The following is a 22,867-nucleotide window of genomic DNA, read 5'->3' on the forward strand; positions in this document are numbered from 1 at the left end:
ACTTAGTGGCTGCCCAGTTCAAGCCTCAAATTTTACTATCTGTTTACATTACTTAACTGCATTTTAACTGCCACAGCAATTATGAAAGTACAGCTTAGCTCAGATCTGAGCATCTTCAACTTTGCAGCAAGCAGCTTACAGTGTAATAAAACGTGGTTTAGTATTTAACAAGCTTCTCAAAGAAAAATGCTGAAGCATGTATACCTATATATGCGTATATGTATATTTTATATATATATATGTACATACACAAGTTAGCACAGGCCTTAGCTATAGTGCATGTATTCACTAACTTCTTTCATTTCATGTACGGTAAAAGCCTACTTTGATTTCTAAGTCATTTATACCTGCAAGTTTCACTAGCGCTTAATATAATACAGTTACAAATAAATAGCCAGAAAAACCTGGAAACACACAACAAAAAAATAAAAGCTCTGTTAATGTGATATTCTACAGTTAAGCTCTGATCCAGATGGAAAGACATTATTTTTATAAAAATGTATTTTTATACTATTTATGCCACCCTTTATTTCACAGAAAGAAGGTGGCTGCTGCGAGGCCGGAGGAAGGAGGCGCTGAGGTAAAGCAGTGCCAGTGAGGAGGGGGGTTGGCAGTGCGGCGATGCGGCCGGACCCGCCGAACCAGCCTCTTTGATGGTCCGTGTCTGCCATCCCCCACGGTCTAGGAGGTGCTCACAATTACCCTGAGAGGCAGGTTTAAAGTTCACCGCCTCCGCAGCGACGTCGCCCTCGCGTCACGCTGCCGGCCGGCCCTCCCAGGGAAGCGAGGCTCACGCCTCACGCGAGCGGGCCCGGCACCTGCCTGTCCTCCTGGCTGCCGGCCTCAGAGCAGCCACCGCCGCTGCCAGCGGCTCACGTCAACCTGTTCTACTTGGGCAGCTGTGTCGAGACCTCACAGATATTTAGCTCCTCCACATTCTTTGAAAAGAGGTGGAGGAGCAAGGGCTTATTAGGGTGTCCTGAAGGACATTTCACCCTGTGGAACATCAGAAGGTCCAAACAGGGAAGATTCCTTGGGAAGAGGCTTTTTGATTGCGTGACGCCCAGAATCAGTTGTATTTTCTGTTGCTAGGGAGGGTTGTGCTGACTGCGCAGACGCTGCGCTACACTTACTGAAAGATTGGCTTCGGCAGAACTTCACCATCCTGACAGTGTTGGCAATCATACGCTGGAAAGAAAAGATGCGAAGCAATCAGAGAACAAGCACTGTATTTCATCAGCATTTAACAAAGCACCCAACTCTGGCTTAGTACAAAGGCATATGCCAATAAAAGCAGTCATATGAATGAAAATATAATTTTAATGCTGATACCCTCATGTGTAGGATATGATTTTCATTTACACAGGCTTAAAATGAGCATGAATGTAGTTTACATGCACTCAGAGACCCCTTTCCTTCCTTGGATGCTGTAAATGGCCTTAACTAAAAATGAAAATCAGCCTTCTAATGCCCACTTCTTTGATACCATCTTCCTACCTTAAAAAAGTAAAAAGAATATCACGTACAACAGCTTGGAGTATGTGCATATTTTCAGACCACCAGTTCATAACAGCAAGGGTTTTTCTAGAACATACTCAGCAATTAAAGAGCTTTCTCATTTCGTAGCAGCTTGAGTTTAAAACGCAGCCGTGCTGGAAAGCAACTGTAAAAACAACCATGTGAGGTTCTGTGCTCAGCTACGCTCTGCAACTGCCCCTGATGACACGCTTCATCCTGCAAACCCGATTGACTATATTAGCCTGCACACAGGTGTCCAACTCAACATGAAAAAGGGATTCATTTTTCATGGAAAAGCCTACTGGCAATTCCTCCCAAAAGCAGAAATCATTTTGGTCCTTCTTGGTTGTGCTTGCTCTTCTGTAGAAAAAACAACTTCACTCAGTGAGGAAGCAAATAACAACAAATACATTTTGCTCTGACAAATCAGATATGGCATCACAATGACTTCTAAGAACAGAATTAAGCTAAAAGTGAAGGTTTTAGCATGATTGTAACTAAGCTAAGTCATGAAGCAAAACATTTCAGATTTAGTAGTGGGCTGCAAAATTGTAACTGGTTTGTGCAATTAGCACTATTCAAGTAATACTCTCATGTATACTGGGAACAATTAGGTGTTCTGCATAATACTAAATAAACTGAAACTTCAGTAAAACTGAATTCTCTTAGCTAGGGAGTTTGACTCAAACACGTTATAAAGACAAGTTTTGTTACAGTTTCTTTTGCTTAAGTTAAGAAAAGGAGAGGGGAGAAGTGCTCTGCCACCCAGGACCTCAAGTTTGTTCCAGGGTGTTTAAAATGAGCGAGCAGTTCCCACGCAGTGACATGTCTCACCACAGCACCCCTCGGCAGGCTGCCTCACACCATCCTGAGATGCTCTGTGATGCCCTATCTTTTCATATCTGCAAAATTTTAGGTTTTGAAGCCTTATTTCACAGTGATCTTTGCAGACAGACTATAGCCACTGTGTCTGATTGGTTTAGTATTGAGCTTCTTAGGTGCAAGATTCAATTTATCAAAAACAACTGTTCCACAAATTCACTATATTTTTTATTTTCTTTGTGTGGAAAAATTGTTTTGGAAAAAAAAAAAAAACCCATAGCATTCAAGGTAGGTACTGCATTGCTGTACCACACTGAAAGACAAATAATATGTGCGATGAGGGTTATAAAAGTTCTCACTATTTCCAAATTTCTCCCTGTACAGGCATGGAAACATAAGTGGCAATGAACTCCTGTGGTTTCTTGTTAGGAGTCGAACTGCCTGGCTTTCTTCATTTGACTGAAGCCTTCACTGTAAGTTACTTTGCCTGTTCCTGAAGAATAGGAATTGCCTATTCCCATGCCTGTTCCTGAGGAGTGGCAATGATGCAACACAAAGGAATGAGGAAGTGGGCATTAAGGTGGAGTAAAGGCTGAAGCTGTGGCCAGCGGAGAGCATCCCAACCTAATGGGGACACTCTGGAGCATTATATGGTTCCCAAAGAGTTCCCTTCTCATTACTTTTTGCAATTCCTGATGTACTTTCTAAAACAAATGTCAAAGAGCTCCTCTCTGAAAAGTGTGAGTGGGACAGACCAATAGCAAATATTTCCCCACTGACTCATGCAGATAAGTTGGAAAGTTGGATTCTCTTCTTTAGATTCAAGAAAACTGGAAACACTGTGCACAGAGAGAATGTTCAAACAGAGGTTTAATTGCCAGCTCCTTACACTTCTTTTCTTCAAATAGAGGATTACCTCAAGTTAATGCCTGCAAAAATTAACCTGTTTACTTACTGTGCTAAGAAAGGCCATTGCTGAAAAGCCACACAAACCCAAATATGGCTCTTTCTGAAATAGAACCAACTGCATAATAGAAGAGCACCCGCTCCTAGGATTGGGCTGTATACACACAACAAAACAAAACCCTTTCAGGTTTTACCGAGTCTGGCACAGTGGCAGTGGGCCAGCACGTTATCTTCTAATCCATTCCTAACCCAGGTTCCTAAATGTTATAAATATTCATACATGCCATAGAAAACTACCAAGGGCTTTAGTCACACACTTTTTGCATAATCTTCATGTTCCAAAAGAGAAAGAATGTTGGCCCTTTTTAGCATAAGGATCAGAGTGTGAATTCTCCTTTGTTCATCTCCACAAAACCTGAAAACCAATATGCACAGATTCTCTAATCCTCATTTCACACCTGAAGGGTGAAGAGGCTCGACAAAAGGGAGAATCAGTGACCAGCATCGCGGCGCTGCCTTGTGCTGCCACGGCAGGTCAGCAGCCTCCGCGCTCTGCTGGGACTTCTGCTCCCTCTGCAGGTGCCACTTCTGAGACACGCTGGATAATGCAACGTGGAGATGGTGCCAGGTGAAGTGACCTTTGTTCTGGCTGAGAAACAGCTCTGATAAAGTTCCCAAATAATTGCAACTTCCCTTTCCTTATGATTACAAAATTCTGCAGTGGCAGTCAGAGCAGGAATATTAACTGGGATGGGAAAAAAGGCAGCAAATGAGTAAGTGGACAGGAGGAATATGTATGAAATACTGCCTCCCCTTAAGGAAAGCCATGCCCAGTAGTTCCCTCATTTTTTTTCTCTCTCTGTTCTCTTGCAAGACATAAGAAAAGGTTTTTAAAATTGTTTCTAATAACAGAGCTATAAAAACAGTATCACAGTACATAATATATTGCTATGTACTGCCTTGCAGGTTAGTCCATATTTGCTAACTCATACAGAGTTTATAGGAATTAATACTACTGACAGCTTTGGAGAATCTTCTTCACAAAGACAAAGCCATTTCCTAAACACCTATTCTACTAATACTATCAGCAATTTAGGTATCCTGTCTCTTTACCAACAGGAATGTGAATGACTCATTCCAGCAGACAGTGTCTACAGCTTCTCCCCGCCTGCTTCCTGCAGGGCGGCAGAGCAGAGCCCCAGCACGGAGGGGCCATTTCCAACACGCACTATATGCTGTTCACCCACATCGTGTACACACCAGGTGGGGCAGCTTACAAGCTCCCTGCTCACACTCAGCTGTGGCAGAAGGCTCTGGCACACCCAGTATCTGCTGTCGGGCTGGTCTCCCCTCTCCTCACAGCCCTCTCCCTGCTCAGAGCCTCCCCACAAGCAGAGCCCAGGGTGGGGATGAGGCTGGGACACAGAGAGAGCCGGCACTTACAGAGGAAGCAGCAGGTGAAACTCAGCACTGCTCTGTGCAGCCATGTCCATACGACTGCCATTGTTCCTTGGAAAACATGGATTTATAGGGAAGTGCAGCAGGAGAAGCTTCAAACATAAGTAAGCTCCTACCGTTCTTTTCCTGTGAAAATAGGTGCCTGTGCAAAAGCCAAGGCTCCTGTGCCCTCTCCTCCCACCTCCTCGTCAAGAGAAGCGGCACGAGCTGCTGGGCTGGGACAAAGCCTTTCCACCAGGACGCTCCTGCTGTGAAGGAGCCGCACGCGGCCCAGCCACGAGGGCCGCTCCGGCACGGAGCACAACTGGGAGCCGGAGGAAACCAGGCCTCGCTGCTCTGGGCGCTCAGACACCGGCTGACAGCTCCTGCCTGTTTTAAGGTGTACTCCTTACACCAAATAATAGCAGAAAATGTTCCAAAAGGAGCCAAAGGAAACTGCTTCAGCTGCAGGGGTGCGACTAGACCAAACCTCTCCTTTTGGCTGCCAGCGACAGGAATAAAGCTGTCAGCAGCACATCAGGGCTCGGCACTGTGGGGTGAGCGCGGACACGGCGCCGCGGCAGCTCGCAGTGTCATCACTGCACTCGCGCGGGACACAGGCCGCGGGGCCGCCGGGGCACACGGCACCCTCAGCACAGCTACACGGCTATTTTTATTCATAAACTTCAGGCTGGGTCAAAGGAAATCATTCTCCAAAGAGCAAAGATATTTTAGATGAGTAATAGACTGGCCACCTGCAAGCCTTGGCTATATGCAAGCACCTACATATGCTTGTAACAGGGCATGGTGCTGTAGAACAAATAGATAGAAAAGACAAGTGGCAGGACATTAGCTGAGGGAGGACATCTGGTTCCTACCATCCTTCTGAAAATAGTGGAATAACACCACATACTTAGCCTGAATTTACACTCATGTAAAAGAAGGCAGAATTTATCACAGTTATCTGCCTGAGTGCTCTTGTCTTCACTAGTCAATATCTGGCAATTATATGGGGACACAAAAGCCATAAGCTTTTGTTCCTTTCTTCCTCTTGTGTGCAGAGACATGAAGCTGATTATTTGAAAAATAAATACCATCAAAAATTCATTATTTTTCCCCTCACTTTTCCCTCCCAAAAGAAAAAAAATGCTCCAAGCTCAGATTACCGATCAAAAAGGGTAATACTATATTCATACAATATAAAAATTTATTTAAATCCATTGAGTGCTACTAGTAAAAACCATGCTCTGGCAGTAACATACTTTTGAAAATACGGGAAAGGGCAGACAAGGGTGGCAGGGGCAGTTCTGCAGCAGCCTACATAAACATCAGTTTAAGCTGCCACAGATTTCAGTCTTGGCCTTGGGAGCACCAAACTGTGGTAGAGAGGTGCAGAACCACCTCTAAATGATAAGCTAAGGATGAACATCTAATTTTGCATAGGCAAGGGCTTACAGGCCAGATCCTGTCTCCTGTAATGGCTTTTACACAAAAGCAAGCATAATTAGGAAGCTGAGGTGCACAGCATTGAAGGCTGCCAATGTACTGGTCCTTCTGGCTCAGGAGGGCTAAGTAGGCCGGGTGTGGTGGAGAACACGGAGCTGGTGAGGTGCAATGTGACTTGCAGAGCTATAGCAATTCAGGTCCATCCTTCCTGGTCTGGATGTGCTCCAGCCAAATCTGAGATCCTCTTACATTCCCCTGAGTATTCACTATCTACACTAGAAGACATACATTTACCTGTGTAATTAGAACAGGTATTCCAGGGATTATTTTTTTCCCCCGGGTGGAAAGCTCAAGGCTTTAGGGAAGAGATGGCAACACAGTCTGCATATGCAATTACACAATGTCATTACTGCAGAGTGAGGTCAGGCCCTTACTCAGTCACTGGCACTACCATTTGCACACAAAAAAATTTCTCAGCTTAGTAGACAGTTATTTTCATCCATAGGACAGAGGCTGTCCTGGAGCTACAGACTAAACTGAGCTAAAATCTAAGGGAAGAACTCACTCAGAGTGATCATCAATCACTTTTCTGTGAGGCTGTGCTACTGACGAGCTGCACGTCCTCCTCTCCTCCCCTCCACACTGCCAGGCCTGGAAGGGAAGGTGCACTCCTATGGAGCAGCAGCAGCAACCACGGAGCGCTTCTGATTCCTGCAGCAACACGAACCAGCAAGAACGGGCCCCACAACAGATATACTCTTGCATGGCTGAATGCAGCTTTTCTGCAGACACAGCAAGTCTGGTTTGGTTTTGTAGTGCAATTTCTTATAGTGGGGGTTGGCTGTCTCTGGTTCTCAGAGTTGGCTGCCATTAATCATGTTAATTAAGGATGTGGCCCTAGCAACCAAGAAAACAGCTTCTTCCTACTAAGACGCTTGAGTTTTGCTTGTAACTTCTGCCAGGGGAAGTTGCTTGTCTCCAGTTTTCAACAGCTATGTTTAAAATCCTGCATCAGCTTAGGTGCAGGATTTAAAATAAAACATATTTGAGTATGACCTAACCTTCTATCACTGATCTCTCTTTTCAACAGGAATGCAAGCGAGTCTCAAAAATCTCCTTGCATTTGTCAAAGGAAAGAAGCAAATAAAATGTTGTGCATGTTCTGTATTAAAGTTCCTTTCTAAAGTTCTCTGAGGAGCAATGCAGAACTATCCCAGCCTGAGGCAGTTCAGCCCTGTTTGAAAGAACAGCAGTTAAAATCACAGCTTGGTCCCAAACTGGCTGTTCAAAGTTCTGTCTAAAAGATCTGCTTCCTGCCATTGCCTCTCCTAGGAAATGTTTTGGCTGTGCATGGTTCCCTGGGCAGTTGCTTCTCCACCACTATGAGGTTTTCCAGAAACCCAAAGATCCAGGACTGTGCGCACAAAGCAGATAATTTCTGCCAGATCTTGGTCCTGTCTTCAATCTCTTTAGCCTTAAAGTCACTGTTGGGGACTTCACTGCTGAAGAGATGGGGATGGAGTCCTTTTTAATTTTTTATCCCACAACCTTCATTTCAAATGTGCCATACATACCATTTTTTCAAAGTTTACTAGGTTGTCAGTGAGCGTCTTGTTGCCCTCATGAGTAAATGTCATGTCTGTGGAGAAATAAAAGCCATGTAAAAGCCCGTAAGTAGTTAAATCATGACGATATAGCAGAATATTTTGTCTATCCCTTACAACAATCAAAACAGCCATAATCGTAAAACATGTCAATTTGCAGCATTTCTAAGAGTAGTAAAATTGAAGTCTGATATTCATATGTATTAAAGCATTTTTTCCTCATCTCCGTGTCATGCTTTTTGTAATGGTAAAGATCATACCTCACCATGAGATTGTTTTTTGTTTTTTTGATGCTTTTTACTTGTATTCCTTGAGTGTTTGACAAAAGGCTTTCAAGTTTATAGCTCTGGAATCATGCAAGCTTACCTTTTATAAGTAGTGGCATGAAAGGAATTATTGGAGGATCCAATTTAGCTACAGTTAGTCTGTAGGCCCTATGGTTTCTTGATGGATCCTTAAGGAAAAAGAAAGATAGGTTAATTACTAACATGTATCATTATATGTATTAAGACACCACATGCATTCATTTAGATGTCATGGCATTTGTTATTTATTTTTTTCCTGTGGCTTTAAAAAGTGCATCTGCAAACTGAGAACACCTTTTCTCATTTTCCCATGCAGCTTGCATGGTGTGAATGCAGCCACGGAACACGAATATTTCTCATACCAATAGCAAGGCAAGCTGTGATTACAAAGCAAACGGTTCATAAAAGGAACCATGCTCCCTCCTTTGCTTCTGCCACTTTGGCATATGCTACAATATTAAAATGCAGAGCCTGGAAAAACCCAAGTTGGAAAATATAATTTCCCATATGTACTATGGGAAAGCATGTGATAAAGCTTTTCTGAGTCTCCCAGATTAACTTTGAGTGGTACATAAGTTCTCTCAGAGTAGGTTCCTAAGAGTATAATTTATTAGTCATACATACTTGTTTTAGCAGCTCTAAAATGGGATCATAAACTTCTTAAAGTCAAACAAGGACATATAAAATGTTCTGAATCAAGGAATTCAAATCAGATATTCAGAAACTGAATTAGCTCAGATTGTGCACAGAATAAGGGATCTATTGCTATTCACCATTAAGCTTTCAAATTCTGCATAGATCTTCTTGAACTTGCTTGGAAGTTTCTGTTAATAAAAACAAAAATAGCAAACTTTAATTAGATCCAATTTGTGTGATAATTTTACTGTAAATGCTAATTTCTTCCACAATGCTCTAAGTCAGGAAAGTGCTTTTTTTTTTTCTTTGCCAGCTATTTCTAACAATGCGCTCGCTAATCTAAAATACAACGTGTCTCCTAGCAACCAGATTATAAATAGAGATGGGACCAGCCATGAAACCTGGTTCCTGATTTAAACCTCAACTTGAATTTACTCCTTGGGGATGTTTAGATTCAGACTTCGCTTGCAGTGCTGCTGGCTAACCTGGCAATGCCTGAATTCAGGATGCAAGTGAAAGTTCAAGTCAACGATTTCAGGACAATCCTGATTACAACCTATCTGAAAATGTAATTTACATATAGCTTGTGTAGAGGTAGCTCAGCATAACTATTCATACCTACGATAACTTGCCTTTGCAGCAGTCATAACTATGCCTGGACATTTCCAGGAGAAAAATCTCCTAGTTCATGCAAATGTATCATCAACTGTTGCTCAAAATTCTTGACATGCCTCCATGCTCTCTGGGGTGTAAGTTCATCGACAATTTTCAGTCCACAATAGCTACAAGAATAAATCATGGTCATCTGATCAGGATGAGACAGGCAGGTCTACGTATTTTCTCTCCTACTCCTGTAATTCTAGGCATCTTAAACAACTTCACTGCAAGGTCTATAAGCAATGTTACTTTCAGTGATCTCACTACTAATTTTAAAAGTATATTCTTTTAGTAGGAAAGAAAAAAATAATTTATACCAATTTTAAACTAATTTTCAAAAGTTTGTTTTAGAGATCTTAGTAGCTTCCTGAGCAAACTCAGAATACATCAGCTTTCCAGTTTTAATAGGAAATATCTGCATATTTGCTGATAAAATCAGACTACTGCTGCCACTGGGTAACATTAAAATTAATAAAGAGACTTTAGAGTGCAGAAATGATCTTTTGCAGTACTTTCTACATTTGGAGTGTGTACCCTAGCAAGATATTTACACTGTGCCACAGCAAGGGCCTAATTTTTAATGATGTGTGTGAACAACTGTATGCCTAGTTTGCATATGCATGCAGATTAGGTATTTGTGAAATAAGTGGTATAATTGGACATTTGCACCTGCAAATATCTAGTTTGTGCATGCAACTAATGTAAATGCATGATAATTAAATGACATCTTCATATGCTTATTTTTAAGCATATTCCCCACATAAATCTGGCAAAAAAATCAAGGTGCCAAGCTCCTCCTGATAAGCACGTTGCCCTATTGAACCAATGTGTGATAACATTTCTCTGAACTCAAGTTCATACCCCTTACAAATAATCTGTTCCCCTTCCAGCTCAGACCTTGTCAATGTCAGATTGCTGACAGAGTGTAGTTTCTACATTAAATTCCCTCTCCTCTCTTCATACTTAGCGCTCTCAACTATTCCTCTCAGTAGTCACAAGTGAAGGGTCATTATTTTGAGAAACTGACCTTCAAACCTTTGTCTTCAGTGCCAGTTATATAAATTACTTGGAACATGTGCCTTCTTAAGATGGGGCTGGTGTTATATGTGTTAGCCTGAACACCCACTTCTGAACACTATCTGGAAAAGTATTTGAATTTTGGTCTCAGCTGCATCAGTGATTTCAGTCATGCTGACCAGCTAGTTTGAGTTTCTAATGACAAAAGCACATGCACATTCGAATCTGTGTTGCTTTTGACAATCAGCATGTTCTTAGTGTTACGCGTGTTTGCTACCTCATCCTGCTGGACGTTGTACCCTTTCTGTACACTCACAAACAAAACAGCAAAGCCACAGAAAACAGCAGAAGCTCTGGGAATGAAGACCAAATGGATGGCAATCAGAGGAATGCATGTCAGGTAGAAAACCCTGTACCTGATACCTGATTACTAAGGTTTCATATGCATATCAAAATATAAGACGGATAAATACAGGATGGATTTTAGAGAAAATTGTCTTGATTTAAGTCAACAAATGAATAAAAAAGTCAAACAGAGAATAGGCTTAGGTAACAGCTAACTGGCTAATTGACATTTTGTTGGGTACCAGTGCAAGTTGTTGTTGTCAACTTACTATCTGTTTGGTAATCTTGAGCACACATATGAGTATACAGGTTTATTAATAAAAACTGTCACCTTTTGCTCAAGTGTAACGGTTGTAATGGTTCTTCTCAGCAGCTGAGTTACCAGACCTACTTTTATCAATCATAAGTGCACAAGTCATACTTCGGCTTAGTAAAAGCAGAAATTCCAGTTACATTTCTTACAACTGGATTTTAGCTACCACTTACCTCCCATGTCAACGAGAGACGGCTCACAGCAACATTACTCAGTCCCATAATAATAGCGAAAAAGGAATTCAGATTTTTGTATTCTTTACAGCTGAAACACAAAGGCCCAGGTTTTAACTCAAATACGTTATCATAGCAGAATATGTGTGTCAATCTAGAGAGTCATGTCCTTTAGATTTGCCTGGGTACGCACAGGCCCGAGAGTTGCCACTTTGATGGCACTGGAGAAACCCACCAGCCTCTGGAAGTTTCTTCCCCCTTTCTCCTGAAATGAGCTTTAACTTCACTGGATACCACCTCCTGCAAGGACATTTGAGAGTCTCTGAAGCTCCAGACCACCCAGAAACACACTCCTGCAACCGGGCTCAGTTGAGGCTCAGGGAATCCCGGGAGCAGTGGGAGGAACCGGGTTTGCAGCTCCATTTACCAGGGCACTGAGCCTTTTTAAAGCGAGAAGACTGGCTGTCTAGAGAGGCCCGTGCGTCAGTGACCCCTCTCCCTGTATATGATTCTAACCGGTACTTGTAGTTTCTGGAGCTCTTAGTGATGTTTCAAGGAAAGAACGCCCATTTGCGACCCACACCATTAACAAGACCCTGAGCACTAGGAGCTCTAGGTCAGCCTTAATCCCTCATGCAGAAGAGCACTTCTGTTACCAACCAGCGGAGACTGGGAAATGTAACTATTATGGAAGAGCCAGAACGCCGTAAGCGGGGCTAGACACGGTCGGAATGTGAGAGGAACAGCCCACACAACTTCTCAGCTGTAGCTGCACCATGTGGCTGATTGACTCCATGGGAAGGGAAGAGAGAATAAAGCTTTTATCCCAGAAATCTGTGCCTAGCTAGGTTCCTGCAAATAATTTGCTATTTCTCACATCTAATTTGTCAAAATCTGTTTTCAGAGCCTTCAGACTCTGCTTCAGTTGCTGTTTAACAAAAAACTTTCCTAAGAGTCAAACTATGATTCCCATTTTTTTTTATTCGACACAGAAGCTGCTACCTTCCCTGAGGTATCCTCAGCTCCAGACAAAATCTGTAATCAGCCCATATGTCACTACCTGCCTGACTCCAAAATTGGCCCCCACCTCCCAATGGTTATTCTGTTCCTTCTATTCTTCCTTTTAGCAGGCTTTATGCGTGGAGTGGGTGAGTCCCTCAGATCAGGGGACCTGCTGCTCATGCTGCAGTGTGTGAACACTCTCCTTGGGAAAAAAATGACCTGCCCTCACCTGACGGTCTGTCTGTTGGAGGCTGCTGCCCCTCAGATCTTCTGCTGGAGCTGCTTGTACAAATTCTCCCTCATCAAGCTGGGAATAGTGAACCATGTTCCTCAAGGTAAGCTAAAATGCTAAAGCTATCCCAGCTTAGGGCAGGTCAGGGAGAGCCTTGTTAGTGGATCTGAGGGGAGACAAGGATCAAAAGCAACCAGGATAGGCTGCCAGTCATAACCTCCTCCCCGGGTGCAACTACATCCAAGAAAGGGATATCTGTCTGCAGCCTGTGACATGGAGCATAAATCATGGTGCTACCGCACCAGAGCAGTGCTCAAATACAGCAGGCAGCTACAAAGGTAAGGTACCTGCAATACGTAATTTGAAACTATCATTCATTTTAAAAAGGAAACATTTTGCTGAATACCCTTTTAAGTCAATGCAATTTGCCTAAGTCCCTGTTAACATCAGGCTAGATGCATGGCATTCCTGTCAGGTTTGGCGCTACATGGCATCCTGTTCCCAAGGGAATAAACAGGGCGATGCCGTAATGATCAACTGTACTGCACGGCACCACCAGCCGCGTTGCACAGACTGTGAGTGGCAGGAAGAAGCTTCTCCAAGAACCAAAGCAAGTTAGGAGGAAGCTGCTTTCAGGCATCCCCAAAACTAACTATTGGAAAAATTTTCTTAATACGAGCTTGCAAATGAAAACATAGGCATATACTCATCTCCTACAAAAAAAAAAAAAAAAAAAAACCTACAAAGCTAAAAGTATTTACCCAGGCGTATTCATCTTGACATTTTCTCCATATGAACACACCTCTCCTAAGGGTCTTAGTGGCTCCTTAGGATTATACTATAAGCATGAATGCAGAAAATTATTTTTTGAAAAAAAGTAAAAGCACCTGAGTGAACTGATTTATACAAAGAATGGCTGCTAAGTAGAACGTGGGTATATCTGTAAGTGGAAATATAGCACAAGGATATGTGCTAATACACCCTAGAAGACACACACGCAAAATCCTGTGTCCTTGGGTTGCTTGTGGGGCAGGCTCCATAGCGGACACGCACCGGATGCCTCCCACAATGGCACCTGCACGCCTCATGGCTGCTCTCCCTGACCACTTTCCTAACACTCCTATTTAGGGTGAGGATCTCCCTAGGTCTCCAGGACCTTCACACGCACACCAGACTCAAAGACAGTGCTCTGAGGCCCTGGCCCACGCCTTTGGGTGCCATTCCTCGGGTTTCCTCGCGGTGCCTCCGCACGGTGGTGTTTGTGTTGCCGCAGGCCGAGCACCTGTTACCATGGCAGCGCTCCGCTGCCTCGCAAAACTTCCCCGTGCCTTCCCCAGGGCTGGCACCAAACCTGCCTGCTCTGTTCGTCCTTAGGAAAACCTTGTGCTTCACATTGCTCTGCGTTTAGGAGACAAAGAGGACTCAGAGCAGAGCAGGCTGCTTTTAGCCGTGTATTTTTAGCACTGTAGTGATACCAGAAACATGGAAGTAAACAGGAGGTTGCCAAGCAGTTGGAAATAGCAGAAGATGAAATCCATGACACTGAGGAAGTTGCTGGCTGATGCAGTGCATTAAGGAGACATTTACCTGTTGCTTTAAAGACCCTTGATTTTAATGTTTCTAGAAGTTCCTATCGCATCTGGATGTACCACATTTAAGCATTTGCTGTATGGCACATGGGAGTGGAACAAGGATGTGCATGTGCGTGGGTGCCACTGCCCTCTCCTGGGCACAGCCCGCCAGGCCAGGCGGCCCTGAGCCTTGTGACATCCTGCAGCACGCGCTTTGTAAAGCGAAGAGAGAAATTCTGCCTTCTGTCCTGAACGTGCACCTGATCCTGCATGCCCCCCTGCTCCTAGGTGGTGGATACCCTGGACCCGGTAGGCCGCAGGGCGATGGGTCGAAGCAGCCCGGGGCGGCAGCCTTCCCTTCACGGGGAAGGGGAGAGCGCTGCTGCACCGCGTCCAAGTGAACACCGACTTTGGCTATGAGGAATTGGGAACTAGGAGGAGGGACACATCGCAGCCATGATGGCCATGGACATCTCCTCCTTCACACAGTTACGTGTAGCAATGCAAAAAATGTTAACGTTTTGGTTTTAATTGCAAGTCCTAAGTGTTTGTGCTGTAGGACCGCCTAAAGTCTGTGGTCACCATGCCCCAAGTCCTCAACAAACACATGAAAAGGCAGCTTCTCGCTGTACACTTAAGAGAACTGTTTGTCCAGACAAGGAGAGACCGGAGATGAGTGCAATGAATACATGAAGAACTGGAAGGGAAGGTAATAGGGATAAAAAAAATGAAGATAGCAAAGCAGGGTAAGGGCACGCCTCTGCTGCCTCTGCAGTCAGTCACGTCCTTCTCCTGCCTGCAACAGGAAGGAATCGTGGCCTAGGGAATCCCTACCTGAACGCGCCAAAGAGCCTAAGGTTTAATATGACTTAAAGAACAGAAGAGAGGAAGAACTGCCTGTTACCCAACTCCAGGTCTAGCAGTTAGTGACAAACAACAAGACATTCCTATTGCTCTGTTTTTAAACAAAAGCATTAGAAAATACCTCAAGCAGTAAAAAGGAAACCTCAGCCTTGTCATCTCTGTGCTTCATTGCTTTTGCTCTCCCACTGTTTTCTCACTGTTTGGTGCTAAGGTGAGAAAGGTTGCCTTGAACAAATAGCACCATAAGCACTTCTGCTCTTAGGGGAAGTTAAGGCTTAGTTTTGTTAATACATACTAATTTGCATATTAGTAATTGCTAATGCATGTAATAGCACATGAGGGATTCTCCTAATGAACTGAAAGATATTTACTCACAAATTTTATGTGAAAACATGGCCCTAACAGCTCAGAGATCAAAGATCAATGGAGGAGTAGGACAGGAAAGAAGAATTATCAGAGATCTATTTTGCACTCTAAGGAAATTGAGAGAATTATATAACAGAGAATGTTTTAACCTCTAATGTTTGCAGCTGTTTGAAAATAAAGGGGGCATGTAACAACAAATTTACAATTGTGCACATTATTTCCAGATCACAGATGAATGTATACTTACTGGGCTGCTATCTTAATGTACTTCTTCAATAACTGAACACGCTTGCTGAGCTGAGAGCAGAGACAAATCTCAGTGACCACCCAGAACTGAATTTCATTAAATCTTCTCAAAAACAAGTCCAGATTTGCTGTGGTCTTTTTAAAATTATGTCTTCCAAAAGTGTGATAGATCAATTCCAGCTAGGAAAAAGAAAACAGTTTTGAATTTATTTAGAAATCTCCTTTTTGGACAGCAAAACGAGGCTAAGGAGAATGAATAGGTAAGTAGTTACTGCCTACAGTAACATGACTGAAACTTGCTCTGTATTTTGTGCGTGTTGTTCTATAGATGACAAGGATGCTGGTTGCAAGGCCAACAGCCATGGTGAGGCATGATAAAAACATAACTATAGACCTTTAATAGCTTAATACCTTGAATAAGTCATACTAAAGTAATTCAATAAGCAGCAGGTTTTCATGAGAGGTTTAATTTCATTTTTGCACTTAGCCTATAAAAGTGGAAATGTGTGTATCTAAAATATACAATTAAACATTTTCTAGGAGATTCTAACAGGCTGAAGAGTTCCTCATACCTCATGTACACAGTTGAAGAGATCCCAGTCATAAATTGTCATCTGATATGCTAAATCTTTTGAGCTCATCAGTTCAAATGTTCCTACTGTACCAGTAGACGGTCCCTCTTGTTCTGGTAATGGTGCCTACAGATGGAAAAATAACACAAAACTATTTTAGAAGTGCTAAACTACATACTAGAAGCACTTGTTCCATAATGCTTCTAATTTTTACAGTGTGATCACTTCTCTAAGCTTCTTTATAATAGTAAAACTGACATTTGTTTTAACTGCAGGCTGGCATTAGGAAATGAGAAGCCCTGCACAAAATCAATATCCACTACACACAGCATGGTTAGGGAAATTCTGAAAGCTACTCAGAAGCACTGTGAAGAAAATATAACGGACTGTTCTCTGCTATTTTTAGCATCGTTCTAAAGTTGGAAGCCAAAAATAAATACTTTGATATGGTTAGTGCTCCCTAAAGCATATCCATTTTTATAGGAGCATAGGTCAGTCCAAAGAACCTTTGTTATCAATTCTCTTTTCTATATACACAGAAATCTAGGCCACAAAGCACAAGGCAAATATTTTTGCAAGTAAATGATTCTATTAAAGAGAATAATTACATTTACCATACTTCAGAAATTTGCAGCAATTGCAAGATCTTCTGATCATTTTTAAAGTACACCTCATACTTTCTCAGTACATAGATGCACTATCAGCCATTTGCAATTAAAAAACTCCCAGTTATGCTAATGGAAATTATATGCACAACCTAATGAGGAAAACAGCCTTTAAATAACTCAAGCATTATAACATTCTGAAATACATTTCCATACCACTCAATAAAAACATGTTTTTGACAGTTTTTCATACCAGTAAAATTTAGATTAAAATGAAATTTTAAACATGGTTTGAGGTTAAACCCTAACTGCAGTAGCATGTAGTATTTACACAGAACAAAGTGTTTGAGCCAGCCCTGCTAAAACACTAACAAAGCAACTTTCTTGCAAAATCAAATGCACACTGAAATACCCCTTGGGAAAGCATTATTAAAGCTTCCAGTGAATCCACTTTTTAATTATTTTGTTTCCAGGAGATGGCACTAGAGCTCACTTACAAGTTTCTTACTCAATTTCTCTTCACCAAAAAATTACAGAAGAGAAAATTGTCAACAGGCTCCTTTCTGAGCACATACTGAATACAGAAGCAGGATTAACAGACTGTATCTGCACAGTGCAGTATCAAAAACGAACTTACTGAATGAAGCTCCTTTCATGAAGGAGCACTTTATTACCAATATAAAAAGCACTCACTGAATTAACATACCAAGTCACTTTCTCAATAATATATGGTACATAGGGGCTTTTCTTTCTGTTTGAGTTCCTGTGCTCTGTGAAACACTTGTATTGCAAATATCAATATAACACAAACGAATTAAGAAATAATCTGCAGTAAAGCACAGGAATCTTACAAGCTTCATCTACATTTGAAATACGTATTTAAGCTCAGTATTATCTAAAAGATATAATGGTTGCCGTCAACCATAAAACGGTCTGCAGATTCCTCTGCATTCAGTTTGCACAAGCACAAAAGTTTGTTTAGTTTAAGACAGAGTATAGCAGTCATTTGCATGTAGAAAACCCTAATTTGTGGAAATTTGTGCAAAGAGAATTTTCCACAAACTGAAAAGAGTGTTTTCCTCCCCTCTCTTTGGAGGCAAACACAACATGACTGTTACCATAACAAACACATATTTTCCAAGGCTAGGAAAGAAGCACTTAGCTGTAAACTCATTGCATATTTGCAAATTCATCTGACCCAGAACAATTTTCACATGAGGACTGCCAAGTGTAATGTGAATAAACGTACACACACGGGCAGCAGCTAGAAATTGGAATGTGAAAGGATTACATGGAGAGGGGGGCAGGATTATAAGATTTTTCAAGATGTTGAAAATACCTTTTTGAAAAAAAACTGCACCTGATGAGGAGTGCCTTCTGCTGTGCAGTGCTGAAAACCCCTTCCAGGTGCTGAGTGATCCCTAACTCCTCCTGAAGTCAGTTCAGTTGCTGAAAATTAGCACATCACAGCCCTGTGCCTTGGGGTTCCTGGTAGCATTTGGATACTTGATCCAAATAAGCAGCCGAGGGGAGAAGTTGCCCTAAGGCCTGGCAGTTTGCTGCCAAAGCAGGGTCCGCGCCGGCACCGCGCCGACGCAGGAGCCCTGCTGCCGAGAGCGGGTCCCGCGCGGTGTCTGCGGGGCGGGATTCGTTCACTCAAAGGGAGCGCAGGAATTTAATAAACTGAACAAGAGCTATCTCTGCATGGAACTACAGTGCGCTGTACGTGCATTCCCTGGCTGCTAAACTGAAAGCAGCAGCAAAGCACAGATTTTACCATATCTATAAAAGAAATCAGGCATACATACTAAGCAGCTTGTTAAAAGCATACAGGAGGCTGAAACAAGGCTAGGAGTAATAGAGTTCATGCTGACATGACTTGGCAATGACATTTGTTTTTAATGAAATAAAAGGAACAAAAAGTACAGTCAAATCAAACTCTATAAAAGCACTCCCCATGGAGATTGGTAGAATTACTGTATAAACTGTAAGTACTTATGAACAATTTTTCTTAAGGAAAATCACACTTTCTAGCTGGAATATTTTCTGTGATTCTAGGTGGAATTAGCTGAGATTTTGTGGGGGTTCAGAAAGAAAAGATTTTAAGAAATTTACTGTTGGAATCAAATCTCCAGAACACTTTAATTGGTAACATCTGTCTCCTATAATATATCCCCGCAGCTATGGGAGGTAATTCTGTAATCAGAACATCACTGCATGGCCGGGTGGCAATATTTAGCACTTCCTACATACACAGTGCCACAAATAATACTGGATAGACTTCTGCTCTAGTGTAGGAAATTATGACATTATCCTGTTTTTAATTTTGGGACTTGTCCTACAATACTGCTACAGGCAGGGAATGTTTGTTGTGAACGTCTCCACTAGTTTTTAGCTAAAACATTTATAAGGCAGAAAAGGCCGAGAAACATTGGAGCTATTAGTTTCCAAAAGTTAAATTACAAAGAGGTTCTCTGGCTTGCAGGAATTTTTTGAGAACTGTATGCGTACATACCAGTGCATCAAACTGATCACGTGGGCAGGCAAAGAGACGTCCATTAACACTGAGAGTTGTAAACACTGAAACATCGTGAGGTTTGAGCACCACCTTTTCTGTAAATACGAAACAAAAGTGTGTTTATTAAATGTATATAGAATTTACAGCAGGATTGACCTAACAACTGCACAGATCAGCATTCTGGCTAGAAGCTTTTCCCAGTAAAACAATGTCCAAGTAGATGACAAGGTCTTCTGTACTGAAGAAACATGGCAACAGGTTCTGTTGCCTACAGAACTATAATCCCAGCCCCAAGCTGCACAGGCAAGACGAGGGGCATGCGTTGCCCTCTCTACAAACTATCTGCAACAGCTCAACCATAGTCTGGGACTCCTTTCATTTTTTGCTGAGCAGGGAGAGCTTTCCTTACCAGAAAATTGTCTTGGAAGACACTAACTACCTAAGCCATTGCATTCAAGTGTCATTACAGGAGTCCTAAAAAAAGAGGAGCACATCACAGGTAAAGAAAAGAGTATGAAGTTATGAAACAGTCTCTTCCAGCATGTGCTGGCTGGCAACAAAAAAAAATGCTGCAACTGCAAAAATAGAGCTGCCTGGTGTCAGTCCTCAGGAAGCAAGCTGTTTTTGGCAAGCATCACTGTTTGCAGAAATGCCTTCCAGCACAGCTCACATTAGCTCCGTGTGTGCCCACACGGTCACACTCAAGCAGAGAGCACTCTGGCAACACCACTTGCCCAGCAGAATCCACCCTGCTGCTACTCTCGCGGTGCTACAGCTTATTAACTGCCTCTGCCAACACTAGGTCAGCGTAGGACTTGGCACTAGGATGCCCAATGGTGGTTTCCTGGGACAGAGCAGCCAGAAGGGGATTCAGTGACTGCTACCGGAATGTCACAGCACCGCAGCGTTTTCTGCTGTCGCCGATTCATGTATCTAAACCTGACATTGTCTCTGCTTACCTCACATTTCTGTTGTTAAAAAGCTCTTACAAGTCCGACAGTGAAGGGAACTTGGGGTAGCTCTGTTCTGTAACATGCAGATACACGAGCTTCTCCATTTTCCCCGTCTCCCATGTGAGTGCAGACACATGCCTGTACTGGGGGAAAGGACGTGCCTCTAAGAGAGAAGCTTTGCACTAGCTGAATACATACATAGCTAGAAAAGCCTTAGCTAAATCAGTACTGCTTTGCACTCCCTCCTAACTTTCTGCTTCACCGACAATGAGAAATGTTTAAGATGATGCAAACACAGTACCTCCTCCTGAACTCATCTTTACCAAGATGAGGCCTTCTCCAGAACCCAGCTTATCTGCCACTGCGCTGATCACTTCTTTCACAGAGGAAGATACTGGCACCCGGATGGTTGTGTAGGTTTGGTCTATGCAGTACACCTTAAACAGAACTAAGACAAAAAGATTGTGCTGTGTGTGCCACGTGTGACAAACGGATAGAGCTCACTGTACAAACTGCTTTCATTTTAGCAACCACTGCTCACAAATGAAAAATTACAGCAACAATAAATCACTGCAGCTGTATTTGATAGCTCCAAGTTCCTCAGTTGTTCTACATTTTCTCTTATGTAAGTCTCTGATTTGCTAGATGAATGATCTGCAATGGAGAAGCATCAAAACGACCATTAAGAGCCCCAGATCTGTGAGTTTTAATGTGCATGTACCTTTGCTGATAAAGATCTCATCACCAGGGCTCAGGATTGTGTTGACAGAGCAGAGTTTTTTTTCTGGCCTGAAGTACAGGACAATGTGAAAAGCAAGTACAACTGAAAATGAGAGACTGAGGCGCTACTGTGAATTTTACCTTGATCTCTTCCCAGGAGTCCAATAGCAACAGGGCGAACCAGCAGGTTGAGCCTGCTAGGCTGTGTGCCACAGGGCAGAGATCCAGGGCAGGCTAATCTGCTCCACTCATATTATCTCCCAAGGAGCATTTTGGTGAAACAGCTGCATGCCCTAGCTCAGAACCATGGAGGAGAGAAGGAGGGTCAAGTATGATCTTCAGCACTAAACAGTCATTGTGCTGCACCTCAATGGACACTGTCCTTGATGGTTCTCACTTGTTTTGTTCATTGCCTATTTTAAAAGGTTTTACTTTTTCCTCTGAGGAAGAACACTGTTTCATAGTGTAAATAACTGATGGAAATGACCATGGGTGTTTCAAATCAGTGATGAAGGAGAATGGTGGGTAAGCAAAAGCAAACAGTTTGCTTTAGGCATGGCTTGCAAACTATAGAAGCTTTTATTTATTTTTAGACTTTTTAAAATTTTGGTTTGTTTTGCCGAGTGGCAAATTGCATGCACAATCCCAATGGCGTGAGAAAACTGCAAATAGGAACTCACCTTCATCGCTGCCCCGGATAGGCTGGCGTTTCTGTGCTCTGTCATCACTTGTGTTAAACAGCTGCAGAAGAACTTTATGCTGCAAAATTAATCATCATGATTCATGTTAGTGCAAGAAGAAACATTATGGGGTAGACCTGAATTGCAACAAATCCTGTATCAATGGCAAAAAAAAGGGTTGCAATGCAGAGGATTGCACACTGTAATGTTAAAAACTATTTCTCAGTATTTGTTTTAACATAGCTAAGATTACAATGTTTTCAGATTGCTGTGCTAATGCTTTTATTTTAGAAAGCAGACAAATAAAGTTATCTTACCTTCTTTTGAGGTGCTTTAGGTTCTTCCGAACTATAAAAAGATTAAGCATAAAATATATTATTAAATATTACCTGGCAGATTTTATCTAAAAATCTTCTAAGGAACAGAAACCTCCTTCCAATATTAGTGTATTCATGTTGCTTATATTAAAAGAAGATCAGATAAATACCATAGTTAATCTATGACCGAGGCAAGGAAAATACTACACAAAATTTGTGCAAGTATGAAACAAGTGGCCAATTTGGTTTCAATGGTATGTACATAATTTCTTATTTCTTCTGCAAACCCTTTTACAAAAGAGTTTGGCATCAACAAGAATGATGCTGAAAGAGACGGTCACAGACACACAACTGAACAGGTATTGCTAACACGGTCTTGGGTAACTGAATGCCATTTACAGATTAATTTTTAATAGATGTAAGCAACAAATTTTCTTTGTCTATTTACCAAGAAAAAAGGGGCAGGGGGAGGAAGGAAAGAAGCAAAAACTGCTTACGCTTGCTTTACAATTTTCTCTAACTCTAGAAGTTGATCCTTTAGTGCTGCAATCATTCTTGTATCATCTGATACAGACACGTAAAATTCCTGTAAAAGACACAGAGTAGTGTTTACATAACTAAAGGGGTAAATGAACAGTACACAGAGGAGAGGTCTATGAAGAAAGATCTGATAGATTAATGATTACAATGAGTGACAATCTGAACAGAGGAACACTTGTCGGGCTCAGCCCCATATTACTTCTATTTGCTTATCTCCAGCTGATTTAAAGCAAGAGTAACAGAATTTGGAGAACAAGAACAGCTTTTCAGCTCATCTTCCTTGCTAGACACTTGTCAAGACAAAAATAAACTTCATACCTCCAAGAAGGCCATTGCTGCTTCATCTTCTTGTAGTAAATCTCCATATAAAGCAGCCCACTGCAGAACCAGTCGAATGACTCGCCTTTTATTGGTGAGGGCATAATCCATTTTCTCCTGCTCTGTCCCCTGGGAAGGCTGGGCATGGTAGGTGCCATGGTGTCAAGGAAAAGCTCAGTGACTG

At 42.3% G+C, this 22,867-nt stretch overlaps 1 protein-coding gene across 3 annotated transcripts in view; it reads right to left on the reverse strand.

Moving 5' to 3' along the window:
* RAPGEF4 (Rap guanine nucleotide exchange factor 4) overlaps positions 1-22,867 on the reverse strand; it is a 144,992-nt gene that overhangs the window by 1,649 nt on the left and 120,476 nt on the right. For all 3 annotated transcript variants that reach the window (XM_088527036.1, XM_088527035.1, XM_088527034.1), the window contains 13 exons: positions 22,684-22,834; positions 22,323-22,411; positions 21,826-21,856; positions 21,509-21,587; positions 20,410-20,556; positions 19,153-19,250; positions 16,033-16,158; positions 15,462-15,640; positions 11,180-11,270; positions 8,812-8,862; positions 8,100-8,187; positions 7,704-7,768; positions 1,134-1,188 (listed from right to left, as the gene is read on the reverse strand). In XM_088527036.1, coding sequence (XP_088383162.1) covers positions 1,134-1,188; positions 7,704-7,768; positions 8,100-8,187; positions 8,812-8,862; positions 11,180-11,270; positions 15,462-15,640; positions 16,033-16,158; positions 19,153-19,250; positions 20,410-20,556; positions 21,509-21,587; positions 21,826-21,856; positions 22,323-22,411; positions 22,684-22,834 — 1,250 coding nt within the window. The remainder of the gene's footprint in view (positions 1-1,133; positions 1,189-7,703; positions 7,769-8,099; positions 8,188-8,811; positions 8,863-11,179; positions 11,271-15,461; positions 15,641-16,032; positions 16,159-19,152; positions 19,251-20,409; positions 20,557-21,508; positions 21,588-21,825; positions 21,857-22,322; positions 22,412-22,683; positions 22,835-22,867) is intronic.

Source organism: Tinamus guttatus, unplaced genomic scaffold, assembly GCF_059628265.1.
Source record: "Tinamus guttatus ecotype Peru unplaced genomic scaffold, ASM5962826v1 Tinamus_guttatus_pri_ptg000260l, whole genome shotgun sequence".
Lineage (NCBI taxonomy): Eukaryota > Metazoa > Chordata > Aves > Tinamiformes > Tinamidae > Tinamus > Tinamus guttatus.